The sequence below is a fragment of the Cnephaeus nilssonii genome, assembly GCF_951640355.1.
Source record: "Cnephaeus nilssonii genome assembly, chromosome: 12".
Classification (NCBI taxonomy): domain Eukaryota; kingdom Metazoa; phylum Chordata; class Mammalia; order Chiroptera; family Vespertilionidae; genus Cnephaeus; species Cnephaeus nilssonii.
This window is the reverse complement of record NC_137083.1, coordinates 13,409,196-13,427,767: the sequence shown is the minus strand read 5'-3', so window position 1 is coordinate 13,427,767 and position 18,572 is coordinate 13,409,196. Positions and strand designations below refer to the sequence as shown.

Here is an 18,572-nt window from a genome sequence, read left to right as displayed (position 1 = left end):
AAGTGAGCCAAACTAAAGAATTAAGGGTGGAGTCACATCTAGGAAATAAAACTGAATAGGAGTATATGATTATTTCTACACTAGGGTGGATAACAGTATGGATGGTAGTGTCATTAAATGAACTTGGACAAATAAGATACTGTTTTAGAAGATGTTAAGTTTCGGATATATGGTATAGATGTCTTTATATCTGTATCTGCATTCCTGAGCCCTACCCTCTAAGACACTACTCCAGAGTAGAAGCTGGGCTTTGTAGTCTGCTTTAAGGTCTAAAGGTGAAAGTTGCTGCATCAAGTCACTCCTTAAACTAGTTTTTCTGAAGTGTTGGCCCTTATTCTCATTTTAGTCCATAACAAAATTTTACTAGACCATAGTGACATGAGAAACAAAGAAAGCTAAACATCCCATTTTTAATTTATAAATTATTGTCCTTCCCTTCCACTCTCCCTGTTTTTTTATATTAAAATAGTCTCAGTTTTGTTAAATAATGTTGATGTTTATAACATCACTTGGCAAGATAAAAAGTTGGCAACACTATGTAGATATTCTACCCGCTCCATCTTTTATAAAAATTTCACAGATCTTATAAAATTCAAAAGTATGGGCACCTGTGACTAACAAGAAACATATTAGAGAAACTCAGTAAGTGGGAAAGATGGCACATTGGTATCATCTTCCAACGTCTAGGAAATGTAATTATGCTAATTTAGGAATCACCTGACTCTCCAATTGTCTATCTTCTCTTACAAGCCTCTTGCTTTATTACCAACCTTCTCCCTCTGGTCCTGTACAGTTTTATATCTTATTCAGTATCAATTTCTGATTTTCTGTTTGGTTCGTTTTGATTTGATTTCTAAGTATTGCTCTATGCACCCTCCCTCTTACTAATATTTCAAAGGTACATTTTCTAAATAAGTCCCCCAAATCTAAATTATTCTACAAGTTTATTAATTCTCTATTATCCCGATTTACTTGAACTACCAAAGGCATTTTCTATATATTTTTGTTTTGGTTTGTTGTTTATTTGTTTTTTAAAGGTAACATGTTCATCACAGCACAGCAAATTTAGAAAAGGACAGAAAATCACACAGGAAAAAATTAAAATAAACCATAATTCTACCAATCAGAAATAACTATTGTCATATTTTAAATCAATGCTGGAATCATTGCATATACAATCTATCAGTAAATACCTTTTTAAATCAGAATTTTTAAATGTTTGCATAGTATACCTAAGAACTACCATAATTTATTTAACCAACCTAGTGGCTCAATTTTGTTTAAACAAGGAAAGCTTAAAAATTGTATCTCTTACTTATTTCTTGGTACCAAATTAGAGCACATCAGAAATAAAAAATAATTGTTTTTAAAGCAAACAAGACAGAAACAACCACATGCCAAATACTGAAAGATCATAATGGCTCCATCCTTTTAATTATATAATATTATTCTTTTCTGGTGAAATATTCCATTTAATTGCTATTCATCGTTAGCTTCTTTGTTGTATTTTTTGTGACTATAATAACTTTCTATGTGTTGGCTAGGCTGAACTTCATATTAACTTATTTAATTTATTTTTCCAATTTTTAATCCTCACCCAAGGATATTTTCCATTGATTTTCATAGAGAGTGGAACAAAGAGGGAAAGACAAATAGAAACATCGATGTAAGAGAAGCACATTGATTGGTTGCCTCTTACACACACCCCAACCAGGGCCCAGGCCGGGGAGGAGCCTGCAAGTGAGGTATGTGCCCTTGGCCAGTATTGAACCTGGGACCCTTTGGTCCGCAGGCCAACGCTCTACCCATTGAGCCAAACCAGCTAGTGCAACTTATTTAACATTTTAAATATCCCTAACTGGTGTTGCTCAGTTGCTTGGAGCGTCATCCCGTACACCAAAATGTGGTGGGTTCAATTCCCTGTCAGGGCACATACCAAGGTTGCCAGTGTGACCCCTGATTGGGGCGCATGTGGGAAGCAACTGATCAATGTTCAATTCCATCATGGCATATACTGAGGTTGCAGCTTTGATCCCTGGTTGAGAGGCAGGTGATCAATGTTTCTCTCTCACATCGCTATTTCTCTATCTCTCTCTCCCTACCTTCTCTTGCAAATCAATAAAAAAAGTTTTAAACAAATAATAAAATAAAACAAAGACAACTTAGATATATAACAAACTAGCAACCCTAGATTCATATATTTCAATATTAAAAACACTTAAATTTTAATTTACCTTGAACAAATCTGACACAATGATTGAAGAGAAACACTGGGCATATAGGTTAAGGCAGCATTGTAACACAACAAAAGGAATGTCAATACTTCAAACCTAAAGATAAACCAAAAGAATATTTACAAGACTTTAAAATTTCAAGTCAACCATAATTAAATTAAGCAGGTATTGGGGAGAGGTATGTTACAGAATAAATCTATATAAAATAATCACAACAATAATAATACAAAACTCCAAAAAGAAAAAAGAAGACTTCCCAAGTAACAGTCACATGAAAATTATCTTAAAAATTCGATGTTTCCAATGACATCTAAAGCAAAGGATAAGTGGCAAATTGGGAATACGTTTTTTCTCTGTGCAATGACTCAAAATTTAAAAAACTGTTATACACAACTCATTAGACATTATTTATAAGCCTACTGAAATAATGTTTTTAATCAGTGTGGTAGTAGTATAGGTTATGTCTCTACAGCATACCTATTCTGTGCTGTTAGCATCTCCCTTTGGGGGTGAGGTCCACTGTACACAACTTTTGACAAACCATGCTGGGATAATGCACTCTCAGTCAGAGCCATGGACCCAATGCTGGAAGGCTAAAAAAAGGACATTTGAATAAAGAAGAAATAAAAACCCTTTGGTTAAAAATGTGATACTTAGAATACATATACCACTAAGAATAATTGCCATGAAATCATATATCTTAAAAATATTCAGACTGTCTACTAAATTTTCTGCTCAAAGAATAACAAACAACCAAACTACAAATAGAAATAATAGTTTAACTTCAAAAGTTCTACCATAAAAATACATAATTGCTACCAAAAAAAAATAGACAAGTCTTATCCATTGGAAGAAGAGAAAAATATTTCAAAATAAATACTTTAAATAGATTTCTTAAGAATCAGATTTTAGAGTTTAATGATTTTGAATTCTCATTTCAAATTTGAAAATAGCAAATACTTTAATGTTTTATACTTACAGTACTAATAAATTGATCAAAAACTTTGTCTCAATAATCAGACCCCAATTTATAGTAACTTCAAATCTTAGCAATAATAAGCATACTTTGATAAAATGCCACTTACTTCATGATATACAGATGGTTTGGATAAAGATGGAATCGTAAAACTCAATACTTTGCTATGTCCTTGTTTGTCAACTATTTCCTACAAAAGTAAAAGAAAGTATATTAAAATATTTATGTTTTGCACATAAATTTAAAAGTTAAATTTAAATTGTTTTTCTCAAGTATGACCTGAAAAGAATTTTAAAGTCAACTGAAATCTTAAATTATGATAACCCATCATAAATTATTCAGAAACATTTGGAGTTAACCTTCCACTTTTAAAATATAAGTAATATAATACTCTGGTTTCTCTTCAGATTGCATAAATCTTTCGCCTTTTAAAATTTAAGTAGCATAAAAATTAAATATAAGTAACATAATTTCAAGGATGGCTGACATAAAGATGTAATCTTAATAGTCATTAATTTTTTTCATGTAAAAAGTTATATTTTCTAAATCAATTGACACAGTTATGAAACATGTCAAGAAAAAGTTCTTACTTTTTTTTCCACTTTAACAAGTAGAAACCTTAAGTATCTAGAATGTCATACTAATTAATATACAAAGACAACTAGTAATTCAAACTACATGTTAAATCAATGTTTTAAACTCTGGAGACAGAGTAATTCAAACTACATGTTAAATCAATGTTATAAACTCTGGAGATTTTACAGAACTATTAGTGGTAGATGTTAGACTAAATTTTTTTCTCCTAAACTTTTTGTGAAGGTCACAAACAATTTATAGACAATAGATTTTAAGTTTAAAAACTTTTAAATTCAATAATGATATTTTCAGATACCTCTATAAAAGAACTGGTCTTATTTTCAGTCTTCAGTCAATCCCAAAAGATTTATTTACATAACTAGAGGCTCGGTGCATGATATACACGTATGGATAGGGTCCCTAGGCATGGCCGGTGATCAGGGCCGGCCAGGGCCTCCCTTCCCTAGCTGCTGGCTACTGGCCAGGACCTTCTTTCATTCCACACCACCCCCTGGTGGTCAGCATATGTCATAGCGAGCGATCAAACTCCTGGTCTCCCGGTCAAACTCACGGGGACACTTTGCATATTAGCCTTTTATATATAGAGATTATATGTATGCCCATATAGCCCTCAACCTCATAAAGTTATGTTTGGAAGAATGAGCTGAATCATTTGATGTACAAAAAAAACAAATATTAGATTTACAAACATGGAAAGTAGTTGCTATTTGCTTTTGCTGATAATGTTATGCATTTGCTTTTGCCAAAAAACATTTTGTTAACCACATTAAATACAAACCAAATTGTAAACCCCTAGAAGAAGAGCTTCAATGCATCCACTGCTGTGCACATTTCTGCTGGCTGAGACAGCTAGGTAGCACCAAATCAGTTCTGGAAGAAACTGCAGTGTAAATCGAAGTAACTTCTCCTCTCCACTGCGATAGAATTCAAAGAGCTGATGACAGACAGGTTCTAGCAACTGGAACAGGGCAAAATGTTAATTAAAAGATTGGACTGTATTTGAAAGACATTGATATATAAAATATAAAAGTTTTTCCTTGATTGGTAATTACTGAAATATATAAATGTGTTTCCCATTGTTTTGTAGGGGAGAGCAAAACTACTCATTGCTAAACTATTTAGTAAAACTTTGAACTCTATTGGAAGGCTCAAGCAAAGCAAGTGTATATAGAAGCACTTTATAAACTTTAAAATATTTTATAACTCTAAGTTAACATTGTTATTAAAACCATATCTTTTTAACTTCTTAATATACCTAGGATATAGTTTCTCCTTAATATCTTTAATACCCCTTTCTTCCTAATTAAAAAAAAATGCCACTATATAAATAATTGGCTACAGGGTTGGAGAAATTGAAGTGGGAATCATAGGTAGTTACTGTCACCTCCTGAGTTTAGAATTAGGCAGCATTTGACAACAATGACTAGTGTGTGAAATAGCTGAATAATTACAGAGCCCTTAGATCTACATCCCTATTGTAACCATGGTTAATTGCACTGGATAATCTAAACATTGTTGTCATTTTGTTTTAAACATGATTTGGAAATTATCTGTATAACCTTTTTCCTCTCCCACCACAACCTCTGAGCTATCTGTATAATAGACATTTTTAAAATCAGAAAGTCAAGATAAGAGACCCTTGTAGGTATTATAAAGCATATTCAGTGATCACACACAGTCATAAACAAATATGTGAAGAGATTCAGAGTAGTCATTTTTCACACCATCAGGCAATAAATTTAAGTCACGTTACTACACAGATTTTCAAAAACTACCAATACTTATAATGAACAGAAACTAATTTATAGTGGATGTTTATATATATATTAGAGGCCTGGTGCATGAATTCGTGCACCAGTGGGGCCCTTCGGCCTGGCCTGCAGGATGGGGCCGAAACCAGCTCTCAGACATCCACCAAGGGGTCCTGGATTGCAAGAGGGTGTAGGCTGAGGGACCCCACCAGTGCACGATCAGGACCAGGGAGAGATGCAGGAGGTTGGCCAGCCAGGGAGGGACTGCGGGAGGGCTCCAGGGCATGTCCAGCCCATCTCACTCAGTCCCGATCAGCCGGACCCCAGCAGCAAGCTAACCTACTGGTCGGAGCATCTGCCCCTGGTGGTCAGTGCACGTCATAGCAACTGGTCAACCAGTCAACTGTCTGCCCCCTGGTGGTCAGTGCACATCATAGCGAGTCGTTGAGTGACCTTAGCATATCATTGGCATATTATGCTTTGATTGGTTGAACGGTTGACAGGACACTTAGCATATTAGGCTTTTATTATATAGGATTTACTTCAGAGAGGAAGGGACAGGGAGAGAAAGATAGAAACACCCATGATGAGAGAGAATCAGTGATGGGCTGCCTCCTGCACGACCCCTACTGGGGATCAAGCCCACAACCTAGAATCAAACTGTGCATGACCTCCTGGTTCATAGGTTGATGCTCAACCACTGAGCCACGTCAGCTGGGCTGAGTTGTCTTTTAAGAATATGGATTACAGCATGGGAGAACATATTTGCCAATGTTTTATCCAACAAGGTTTTAATCTCCAATATTTGTAGGGAACTCATACAACTTAAAAGGAAGATAAAAAATGGTCAAAGGATCTAAATAGACACTTTTCAAAAGAGGACACACAGAAGGCCAAGAGACATATGAAAACATGCTCAAACTCACTAATCATCCGAAAGATGCAAATCAAAAGGACAATAAGGTACCATCTCACACCTGTCAAAATGGCTATCATCAACAAATCAACAAATGGCACGTGCAGACGAGGATGCGGAGAAAAAGGAACCCTCGTGCACTGCTGGTGGGAATGCAGACTAGTGCAGCCACTGTGGAAAACAATATAGAGTTTCCTCAAAAAATTAAAAATGGAACTCCCATTTGACCAAGTAATCTCATTTCTATAAATACTAGTATATCCCAAGAAATCAGAAACACCAATCAGAAAGGATATATGCACCCCTATGTTCACAGCAGCACAATTTACCATTGCTAAGATTTGGAAACAGCCTAAGTGCCCATCAGCAAATGAGTGGATTAAAAAACTGTGGTACATCTACACAATGGAGTACTACGCTGCTGTAAAAAGAAGGAACTCTTACCATTTCCAACAGCATGAATGGACCTGGACAGCATTATGGTAAGTGAAATAAGACGGTTGGAAAAAGATAAATATCACATGATCACATTTATTTGTGGAATATAATGAACAACATAAATTGATGAACAAAAATAGATCCAGAGACATAGAAGCATCAAACAGACCATCCAACCTCAGAGGGAAGGTGGGGGTGTACGGGGGAGGGTTTAAGAGAGCAACCAAAGGACTTGTATGCATGCATATAAGCATAACTGATGGACACAGACTGTAGGGGGGTGAGACCATATGCTAGGGGTGGGAACAGCTGGGGAGAGGTCAATAGGGGAAAAAGGAGACATATGTAATACTTTCAACAACAAAGAATTTTTAAAAAAAGAATACTGATTACACATTGCCTTTACCACCTTAATCAGGCAAAAACCATAAAACAAAATTATATGCAAAACCTCCTAAATCAGTGCTTCTAAATGTGTGGTCCATGGACTGAAAACCATCAACAAACTGTTACCAGTCCCCAACAATATAAATACAGAAACTGAAAGGAAGAAACTTTTATAGCAACTTGATATTGCTACAACATCCAAGTGGATGATCAGCAGACTTATTCAGAGTATAGATTAGTTAGGGTTGATCAAATCTGTGTGGGACCTCACATGTGATGTGAGTTGCATGTCCACCATGACCATTAGGTATACATATTCTGTAACATATTAGAAAACTTTTAAAAACTGGTCTTTCATCACAGTTTAAATTTACCTTACAAACTCTATCCAAAGTAGCCTGGTTAAAACAAAGTTCATCAGAAGAATAATTTTTAACTCTTTCAAAAATATTAAGCACAAAATGATAAATAAGATTTAACTTGCTTAAAAAAATTATAAAGCACATAGCTATACTTACTTTACTTGGTAAAATAATTCTCAACTAAATATGGAAAACTGTAAAACAGCTTTTACCCAAACATTAAAAACTAAAACTCTTCAAGAAACAATTTACACATACTATACAAATTAAGAAGCTTTGGGGAGGAGGGAAGGACAAGCAAAATATGATTATTCTATTCAGTTATTCTAGTTAACATTTTTGTCACTATACTCCCTAATCTTTCCTTCAGCACTTAAAATTCATGATGCACTTTATAGCACACTCAGCAGAAGCTGGGTTATTCCAGATCCCCTCCAAAAGAGGTGAACTACTCAAATAACCAAAGACTCTAGTTCTTATAGTTTCATCCCAAAGGCACATAGGTCTGTATAGGACTGAACTCCAAAGTATAAGTTATTTTAGCACTGAATAATAATAATACTCATGGTATTAGAGCATATCATGTCTTCTACCAAAATCAAGTACAAAAGAACCACATGCCTCGTATTCCTCCCCTCTATTCCCCCTCTTTCCATTCTAACTGGCACAGCTCAGGTTCTCAACAGCTCCCTCCTAGGCTACTTTCATAGCTTCCTAGTCTCTTGTTTTCAACTTTTCCATTCTCCAAACATATCCGCCACCTAGCCACTTTCTTAAAAGAATAATCAAGTCATCCCTTCAGTGCAAAAAAAGTCTAGACTGTTTATGATAGATTTCAAGATCCACAATGGTTACAACCCAATCTATATTTCCAGCCTCAGTTCCTACCAGTCTTATCCTCTCTTAACTACTGCATTAGCCTACGTATTTGCTTTTTTTCTAAATGCCATGCCTTTTTATTGTCAACACTATTTCTAACCCTTTTCTATTTCTACTATGAATGGTGGGATTTATAAGCATCAGAATCTGGAATATAGATCATTTTAGCACCTTCGAACTAAATTTGCTACCAAGAAAGAAAGAAAAGGAGATGGAAGCAAGAGAAAAGAAAGAAGGACTGGGGAACACACCAGCCGGTGCTTGCCTTTCCTTAAATGCCTTACATTTTTTTCAGGCCTCTGTAAACTATCCCTACGGCTTGAAATGGTCTTTTATCTTGTACACCTGGCAAATTCAAGTATATCCATCTAGCATCAGTTAAGAATTGCCTTGGAAGTATGTGTTTACTTACTTTCTACTCCTTCCTCTTTTGAGAGGAATGCTACTCATCTTTGAAAGATGCTACTTATCTTTGATTTTCTATTGCCTAGCATTGCGGCTGGCTCATAGTGGACACAAATATTTGCCAAAGGAGTAGATGAATGTAGTGACCCAGACTTTTCTAGGCTACCTCAAGCAAGATAGAGAGATAAGGAGGAACATGTTCAGAAATGGCTTTTGGATTTTGGTAATAATTCTATTTCTTGGCCTGGGGGTGGGTACACTGGAGTTCATTTTATTATAAATGTTTTTTTACTCTGCCATTTTTGAACATACAGTATTCTTCTCTTACCCCATTTCTCAAAGGCAATCAGTTAAACACTAATAATGTACACTATAGTTGTTTAAACACATATTTTTCTTACTCTTTTATATATGTTATATTTCACAATAAAAATTTTAAAATCAATCAACTGTACTAGTACAATCAATAGTTCTAGTACAATAAACTGTAAGAGTACTTACCTCACTTTGTGGCTCCTGGATAACTTTATAAAGAGATGAAACTAAAGAACTCTTATCTTTCAAATTTGTGGCATAATTTGGTAAAGATGCTTCTGGTAGTGTCTAAACAAAATAAAAAATACATTTTATTTTTATGAAATGTCCAGAATAGGCAAATCCATAGACAGAAAGTAGACCAGTTGTTTTCAGAGATTAGGGGATGGGAGAGTTGAGAGTGGCTAACAGGTATGGAGCTTCTTTTAGGGTGATGGAAATGTCCTAGAATTAGATGCTAGTTTTAGTTGCACAGCATTATGAATATACTAAAAATCACATTGTCACCTTAAGACATAAAAAAAATGTTGTGTGAATTATTTCTCAAAAAAATAATTGCAAAAATTGCCGAAACCGGTTTGGCTCAGTGGATAGAGCGTTGGCCTGCGGACTCAAGGGTCCCAGGTTCAATTCCGGTCAAGGGCATGTACCTTGGTTGCGGGCACATCCCCAGTAGGGGGTGTGCAGGAGGCAGCTGATCGATGTTTCTCTCTCATCGATGTTTCTAACTCTCTATCCCTCTCTCTTCCTCTCTGTAAAAAATCAATAAAATATATGAGAAAAAAAATAATAATTGCAAAAATAAAACAAAAAATATATTTAGTCCTCTTATGAACAGAGATGTAAATTAACATCAACACTTCATCTTTAATCACAGTGTAAGGTAAAAAATGAGAATACAAACCATATGTAAAGCCAGAGATACAGTTTTCTGTAGTATTATATAAGTTAAAAATCTCATTAGCTGTATTGATCCTGCTTTTTTCAAAAATCCTGCTTTTTAATAAACATTATATTAATAACATTGTTGTATAAGGATTGAATGTTTCAAACCTGAAAGCTACAGATCATTATCAGAGTAACTCTTCTGAGTTACATATTGTGACTATTAAATTAGGTAAGGCTGTTCTCCTTTATAAAATTGGTGAGAAATTTTAGACTTCTCAGAACTGCAGAACAAGGTAGCCACACTACCAACAAACCAGTTTTCCTCATGACATTCAAAATATAGACAACTAATCACAGCTTTCCAGCATCACCCATTCAGAAAGGACACCATGACCATAGAGGAATGAGAAGAGATAAAACTCCAGGAGTTAGTCAGATGGTTTAGGATAAAAGTAGTAGGAAAATCTGAAAAACAAAAAACAGAACACTTCATAACAAAGGATAAAAACCTATCCTAGAAAATACCCTTTCCTTAACAATATGTCTGTCTCCCAAGTCATTCTTTCTCATGCACATTACTTCCTTCAAGCAATCAATCAACAAAAATCCAGCAGCAGATATTATCTATGTATCTATATATATAAAAGGGTGCGTGACCGACGACCATCCGTCCCTCCAACCAGCCAGTACATATGACGCGCATCTTCTTCTAGATATATAAAAGGCTAAGTGACCAACCACACGTCCGTCTGACCGCCCAACTGACTGGCCAGAACATATGACGCACACTGGCAATTTAAAAATAAATGACTCATGCATGTGTGATATTTGTCCCCATCTGACACTGGCCTCCCATTTAAATTAATTCAAAGACAGTTTCCCATGATGCCAGCATTTGCAATGACTATTAATAAATCACAAAGACAAACTCTAGACCAGTGATGGGCAACCTTTTGAGCTTGGTGTGTCAAACTTCGCCAAAAAACTGAGCATAACTCGGGTAGTGTGTCACTTTGAGGAAAAAACATTATTTCGCAAATGTTTCATCCTCAGGAGCAGCAAATGTTTCATCCTCGGCGGCCGCGTGTCATCAGAAATGGCTACGCGTGTCAGTGCTGACACGCGTGTCATAGGTTCACCATCACTGCTCTAGACAGAGTAGAAATATTCCTACCTGAACCTGTTTTCAGACATGATCAGTTATACGTTACTTTCTCTCAAGTTCGAAGAGTGTGTGACGTTAAAGTTAAAGTTGTAAATACTTCATCACAAGAGAAATTAGTCAAGCACTCCGAAAGTGTTTTTACTCTTAATGTGGTATACAGAGAGATATTAGAATAAGTTTAATCAATTTATCAGTCACTGTTTTTATCAATATTGTTTTTATATCACGTTTTTGTTATTTTTATATCATGTTTTTATATCATGTCTGTTGTTATTATATCATGTTGTTATTATTTATTATTCAATTTATATATTATTTTCATATGCATTTTACTAATTTTCTTTCATCTCTGACACTTCTATTATAGAGAAAGGGCGAATAGCGATATTAAAATATTACTTCTAATTACTTTTCTTTCAATGTGCACGAACCCATGCACTGGGCCACCAGTGTCTCAATATATTGCTAACAGTCGTTCCAAGATACACTATTTTTTACATGTCCCATATCCTAGTATTTCATGATTTAAAGTGGGTTATGGTTGCCCAGCCGGTGTAGCTCAGTGGTTGAGCATTGACCCATGAACCAGGAGGTCATGGTTCAATTCTGAGTCAGGGCATATGTTCGGGTTCAGGCTCCATTCCCAGTGTGGGACATGCAAGAGGCAGCCAACAATGATTCTCTCTCGTCGTTGATGTTTCTATCTATCTCTCTTTCTCTCTTCCTTTCTGAAATCAATAAAAATATATGGTATACAGACATTTATATTTTTAAAATAAACAAACAAATAAATAAAGTAGGTTATGGTTAGTATACATAGGTGTATATGTGCATAAATACACATAGAAAATTAAACAGCATAATTTTTATAATAAGGATATCTGATTCATTTTCACTTTACTGTGAGCTCCTTAAGGATAAGAACTATCTTATTGCCTCTCCAACCATAGCACTCAGCACAAAGCCTGGTACTCAAACATTTGCTGAAGGAATTTATTATAGATTAACAGAATAAGAAATGAATACTGTCACTGTTTTCACACCTGTAGATTCTTTAAAATTAGATCACATCTCACTTTAGGTTATATAAGTAAATAGATAGTTTTAAATTTTAATAAAATAGTTTTGTTCAGCAGAGTGGTAATTAAATGTGAACTATCTGGGAACCTTCCACCATTCTCAGGTGTTGGTGGAAGGGAGGAGTTTTACTGCAACTGTTTACATAAAGAAGAGATTAGGGCATTCTTCAATATTTCAAAAGCATGTAACAAAAGATCTCCAGACAACATTTCATTTCCCTTATTTGATCAAGAGTAACCTAATACTGGAGGAATTTATATAAAAGGAAATAATAGTCAAACAGCAGATTTCTAATGCACTGGATGGAAATGAACCTGAATTATATATGCAAAATACATTATTTTATATACGCATACATATGTATGTCTAACTATAAAATTTTAAATTGAGTGAATTGAAATTAAATCATAAAAAATAAAGATTATTACAATATTATATATACTATTTAAGCTAAAATTGGAACATTCATTAAAAATGTGAGCTACAATTTTAGTTTATTTGCCAATTAAGCCTCATGAGGTAAAATATTTTCTGTGAAACAGCCAAAGACAAAACAAACAAACAAAAACAGCTCTTTTTGGAAAAGCCAACCTCTAGAAAATACCCTGGACCAAACTACTACTGTTAAATGACAGGACAGGTCTCCTAAAAATTAATGCCATGAACTACTGCATTTTATCACAATTCTATTATTATTTCATTTTGTGAATATAGGAAAAGTTAATATTGTTTATACAAGGGGAGAAAATATAATTGCTGTATTTATGAACAGTGCTTTGAAAACTAAGATCTAAAAGACCCTAATGATTTAAATAGTGTTACAGCAAATCTTTATATTTTTCTGCACTGTATCAGTTCAAAGGTACTGGCCTTTTTTTTTTTTCCCATTGATTTTTTTTAATTCTTTTTTTTAATATATATTTTTATTGATTTCAGAGAGGAAGGGAGGGAGAGAGAGGTAGAAACATCAATGATGAAAGAGAATCATTGATTGGCTGCCTCCTGCATGCACTCTACTGGGGATTGAGTCCGCAACCCAGGCATGTGCCCTTGACTAGAATCGAACCCAGTACCCTTCAGTCTGCAGGCAGCTCCATCCCCACTGATTTTTAGAGAGAGTGGAAAAGAGAGGGAAAGACAAAGAGAAATTTCGATGTGAGCGAAACACATATAGATTGGTTGCTTCCTGCACATGCCCGACCAGGGCCCAGGCTGGGGAGGAGTTTGCAACCAAGGTATGGACCCTTGACCGGAATCGAACTCGGGACCACAGGCCAACACTCTATCCACTGAGCCAAACCAATTAGGGCAGTACTGGCCTTCTTAAATACCAGTTAAGCTTTCACCCTTTTCAGAAGGCAGAACTGGAGACAAAAAAGTAGTTATTGGAAATTATGTTGGAAAATTAGTCTTGGTAAAATTTGAAGACAGATGCTTCATAAGAAAGTATCATTTGGCAGATGGTTTTTTAAATGTAAAGATGTGATATGGGTTAGGTGGAAGAGAATTAATGAAGATGGACAGATGGGTGGAGAACCAATAAATAAAGCAACTCTGTTCAAAAACGTTACACATAAGACTGGATTTTGAGTTACACTGAGATTCAGTGATTACCAGAAAATTGAAAAAATTAGGAGTCTGGAGTCTGGAAATCTGCTAGATAAATCTATATATAGCATTAAGAAAAATGATACAATCTGAAAGATAATTTGGTACAAGTAAAACTTTGAAAAGCTAGAGGTTGAAATTCATGAAATCTTAAAATAATGAAGTTCCAGTCTAATTATTATGTTGGTATATCAAGTGCACTGAAAACGAGAGCCCAAAGCCAAAGTATTCACTGAATGGTTCTTCCAAAGGGGGAAAAAAATCACACAAAGCAAATTGAGTTGTCTTTATACATTTGAGAGAATGTTGAGTGAGGTTATAAAGTTGGGAGTTCAGACTGTGACTATGGGACAGTGTAGAAGAGCTAAAAGCATCTTCACAGACTACCTAGACTTAAATTTTTCTGATGAGAATACTGAGACCCAAAGAAGTTATGTGATTGGCCCAATATCATAAAACCACCCAGCAGAAGAATTATAATTAGATCAAGATGTTTCTGACTTCTCAGAAACTTTGTACCACTTTACCAATCATGATGACTTTGGCCATATTAGCACATGGTTATTAAATTAAACAACCAACCCCCAGCAGGCGTGGCTCAGTGGTTGAGTGTCAACCTATGAACCAGGAAGTCATGATTCGATTCCTGGTCAGGGCACAATGCCTGGGTTGCAGGCTCAATCCCCAGTGTGGGGTGTGCAAGAGGCAGCCAATCAGTGATTCTCTCTCATCATTCATGTTTCTCTCTCTTCCTCTCTTAAGTCAATAAAAATATTTTTAATTAAAAAACCAAGCAGAGGCCTTTTCTAAAAATATATACTTATATATATATATAAAAGCCTAATATGCAGTGTCCCCTCGGGAGTTCGACCCACTGGGAGTTTGATCGCTCACTATGATATGCGCTGACTACCAAGAGGCGGTGCAGAACGAAGGAAGGCCCCGGCCAGCAGCCGGCAGCTGCTAGGGACCCTACCCAGGCACGAATTTTGTGCACTGGGTCTCTAGTATTTATATAAGTACTAGAGGCCCGATGCACGAAACTCGTGCAAGAGTAGGCCTTCCTTCCCCCCAGCTGCCGGCACCAGGAACCCGGGGTGGCTTCCCTACAGCTGCCTGCAGGCACCAGGGACCCGGGCTGGCTTCTCCATGGCCCCGGCTTTGTCCAGAATGATGTCCGGTCTAATTAGCATATTACCCTCTTATTATTATAGATATATCACTCAAAAATCTAATCTCATGGGTAATGTTTTTGAACAGAGTTGTTTTATTTATTGGTTCTCCAGCCATCTGTCCATCTTCATTAATTCTCTTCCACCCAACCTATATCACAAATCCTTACATTTTTAAAAAACCATCTGCCAAATGATACTTTAGTATGAAGCATGTCTTCAAATTTTGCCAAATTTTAACCAAAAATGTAATTAACATCACAAATCATTTCCAAAGACAAGATACTCTAATTTTAAAAGTACTTAAGAGGTTTGTTCTAAAGCACTTTTTTGCATTCTATTACCTCTAGTATACTGTTGATTTTGCCTGATAACTTTATTTATTTTTTTTTTAAATTTCTTTATTGATTAAGGTGTCACATATTTGTCCTCATCCCCCTTGCCTGATAACTTTAATCTCTTTACCCAACGTAAAGAAAACCGAATTAAACACACATTAACATAATTCAAAATAATACTCAAAATAATTTTCAGGACTCCATAGCAAATTACCAAGGAATAGGAAATATCTCTTTAACTGGCTATAATATACACTAGACAATAATTTAAAACATTTGTTATACCAAATTGACTGAAAATTGGGTAATTTTAATCTTGCAGGATTAGGGGAAATTAAATTAAATTACTTTTATTTCATGGGGCCCAGGATTTCACTCCTCTCCTGCCAATGGAAAAATTTCCTTTCCCCTGATTCTCCTAATTTCAATACAACACCTTAGGGTCCTAGGGTTCTTTCTTGCCTTTCCCCATTCCATGCTTCTAATTTCTTTCTCAGACACAGAGAAATCTAACTCCCATTATCCTCCATATTACTTATTTGCTCAAAGTCACCAACCTACCAATGTAACTACTCTGGTTGACTCTTGTACATGCCATCTCTGTAACCCTCCCTCCAAAAACCCATTTCCTCAAACACTCGGAACATTACTGCCCTTACTGCTACACTTCCCAGGGTATCTATATAGTCAAGCCTGAAGGGAAGGGGAATAACAAACAAAGGCGAAGGAAAGGGACTCAGTCATTATTTTAAATTATTTGCCTTAATAGTTGACCCCTCTCCTATACCCCATCTTTCAACATGATATCTTTCCATAACTCCCCTATTAAAGAGTTATTGGCTAATTGGCTATATTTGCTTTTGCAAATTTGACTTCACCATTAAACATAAGAATGTTCTAGAAGTGGTACTCAATTGTTAAACTTGACAATTTCCATCAAACTGCAAAAAAAAAATCATGATATAATGAACCATATTGAACCCTCTTGAAGCAGAAAAATAACAAAAACTTAAAAACACCTTGAACACTTAATTCACAAAGACAACAGATGCATCAAAAAAAGCACATAAGATTTAATCAATCTATTACAATATGTAAAATTTATACAGTGCACTTTTATATTATTCTAATTTACTTTATAATTAGGGTTCCATAGAAGGATACTCAATTCTTGACTATGAAAGCTGAAAAAGTAAAAATCTGCTCAGCCATTCATTCATCAGGATGAGGTAACAATGACCATAAGGCCAGTTGCAAATTTAATAGGAAATATTGTTTCTCTCAGACACATTGTAGCCGAAAGTATCATAACAAGCTCTTTTTTGAGTGACTACTATGTTGTTACTCACTGAGAAGTCTTATTGTCTAAAATCAGAAATATCAAAAACATTGCTGTTTAAACATTAATCAGTAAAAATGAAACATCCCACTTCTGCCGGGAGGAGCTACTTCACCTTGACACAGAGAAGCAGGCTCAATTTCCAACGTATGTACAAAGGTTCAGAGGAGGGGTTTTTGAACACAACATTCCATATAAATGTTAACTTTGTAGTTTCCAAGACAACAGTACCCTGGGTCTACTTCAAAGTTGAGACCAGATATTGACCCCATTTACACATAGCCCTGCTTTGTTTTAAGTCCATCAAAATACAGCTTCATTTAAATTTCATCTGAACTCCACCCTTCCTCTAAATCCTACAACAATTTTATCTTTTCCTTTGTTTGGTGAAATGCCTGCCTGGTACCTGTTATATAATCTCTCTCACTGAAACAAGCCAGAAAAGTCTGACTTTGTCAGACTATATGTTTGTCCCTGAAGGTCTTGGGGTGGTAGGGCTGAAAAAAAAAAGTGACAGTTGCAGCCCAAATCTTTCATTCCTGTGGTTCATGATCATGAAGCTCACATAATTATGTGTAACAATGAGACCCAGAAGACAAGGACAAGGTAATTAACTGGTTAAAGCAACACAATTTTAGCTATCAGAGACACAAGTCATGAAACAAGAAAACAGGCTTTATTTTCATCAACTAACCAAAAATTATACACCCCTTATATTGTCACTGAGTTAGCCAACTAGAGAAAGATCCACTGGTAGAAAATTGGGTGAATATCTTCCCATTTTCTCCTCACTGTTGATCATGCCCACTCCCATTTAACAAGTTGGGAGTTTGATGGTGCTTGAAGAGAGTGACAGCAAAATTCAGACACCAACCATTCTTTGCAGTGTTGCCATGAAAAGGAGAAAACAAACAAACTGTTTGAACCACTTTTAAGAAAAAAGGAATTGATCTCCTAGAAAAGATTACTATGTGTAAATAATTCCCTATCAAGATTTGTTGGGACATACTTCTGCTTCCACAAATATTTAGCTTTTCAGTCATAAAAAAAAAAAAAAAAAAAGCCACTAGAATTTAAACCCCAGACAAAACTTCTTTGGAATATAATAATTATATTAAAACAAATTTTACCTTAAACTCTGACAACCATTCCTCCACAACCCCTTTCTCTGAAGTGAACATCTTTCCACATCTGTTCTAAATCTTCAAGCTGAAAATTAACATAGAAAATTGTTAAAATTTTAAGTACGTTTTCTTTATAGTCAGATTATTATAGATAGAAATGAACCTATAAAATTTAGTTATTTCCTATTAGTAAAAGTAAAGCAATTTCAAACAGAAATTACTGGGTTCATTTCAAAACCGATGTGCACAAACAAGCATTAAAAGGCAAGAATTTTGACAAAAGTGTAAGTGTCATAATATGATGAAATTGGCTCTGTAACTTTCTTTCAGCTTTCATAAATGCCAGCTGCAAAACATACTGAACATTTTTTCCTAGTTTCAAGTGAATAATTTCAAATAGATGATGCATCACAAGAAAATTGCAGAAAATATTTTAAAACTGTGTATTTTCAAAAAGACATGCATCCAAAATTGACTTTATAGAAGGCATTAAAGTAATTTAATTTGCTTATATTTCAGTTATTTATAAGAACAACAGTCTACCTAGGCAAGCCACTTGGTTCCTTGAAAGCTTAATATTCATAAAACAAAAGTAAAA

At 35.3% G+C, this 18,572-nt stretch overlaps 1 protein-coding gene across 2 annotated transcripts in view; it reads right to left on the bottom strand.

Moving 5' to 3' along the window:
* The window catches only part of HYCC1 (hyccin PI4KA lipid kinase complex subunit 1), a 64,089-nt gene that overhangs the window by 24,294 nt on the left and 21,223 nt on the right, over positions 1–18,572 (bottom strand). For both annotated transcript variants that reach the window (XM_079785377.1, XM_079785378.1), the window contains exons 2-7: positions 17,981–18,059; positions 9,447–9,548; positions 4,586–4,765; positions 3,320–3,400; positions 2,712–2,827; positions 2,235–2,330 (exon numbers count right to left, since the gene is read on the bottom strand). In XM_079785377.1, coding sequence (XP_079641503.1) covers positions 2,235–2,330; positions 2,712–2,827; positions 3,320–3,400; positions 4,586–4,765; positions 9,447–9,548; positions 17,981–18,031 — 626 coding nt within the window. In that variant the 5' untranslated portion in view covers positions 18,032–18,059. The remainder of the gene's footprint in view (positions 1–2,234; positions 2,331–2,711; positions 2,828–3,319; positions 3,401–4,585; positions 4,766–9,446; positions 9,549–17,980; positions 18,060–18,572) is intronic.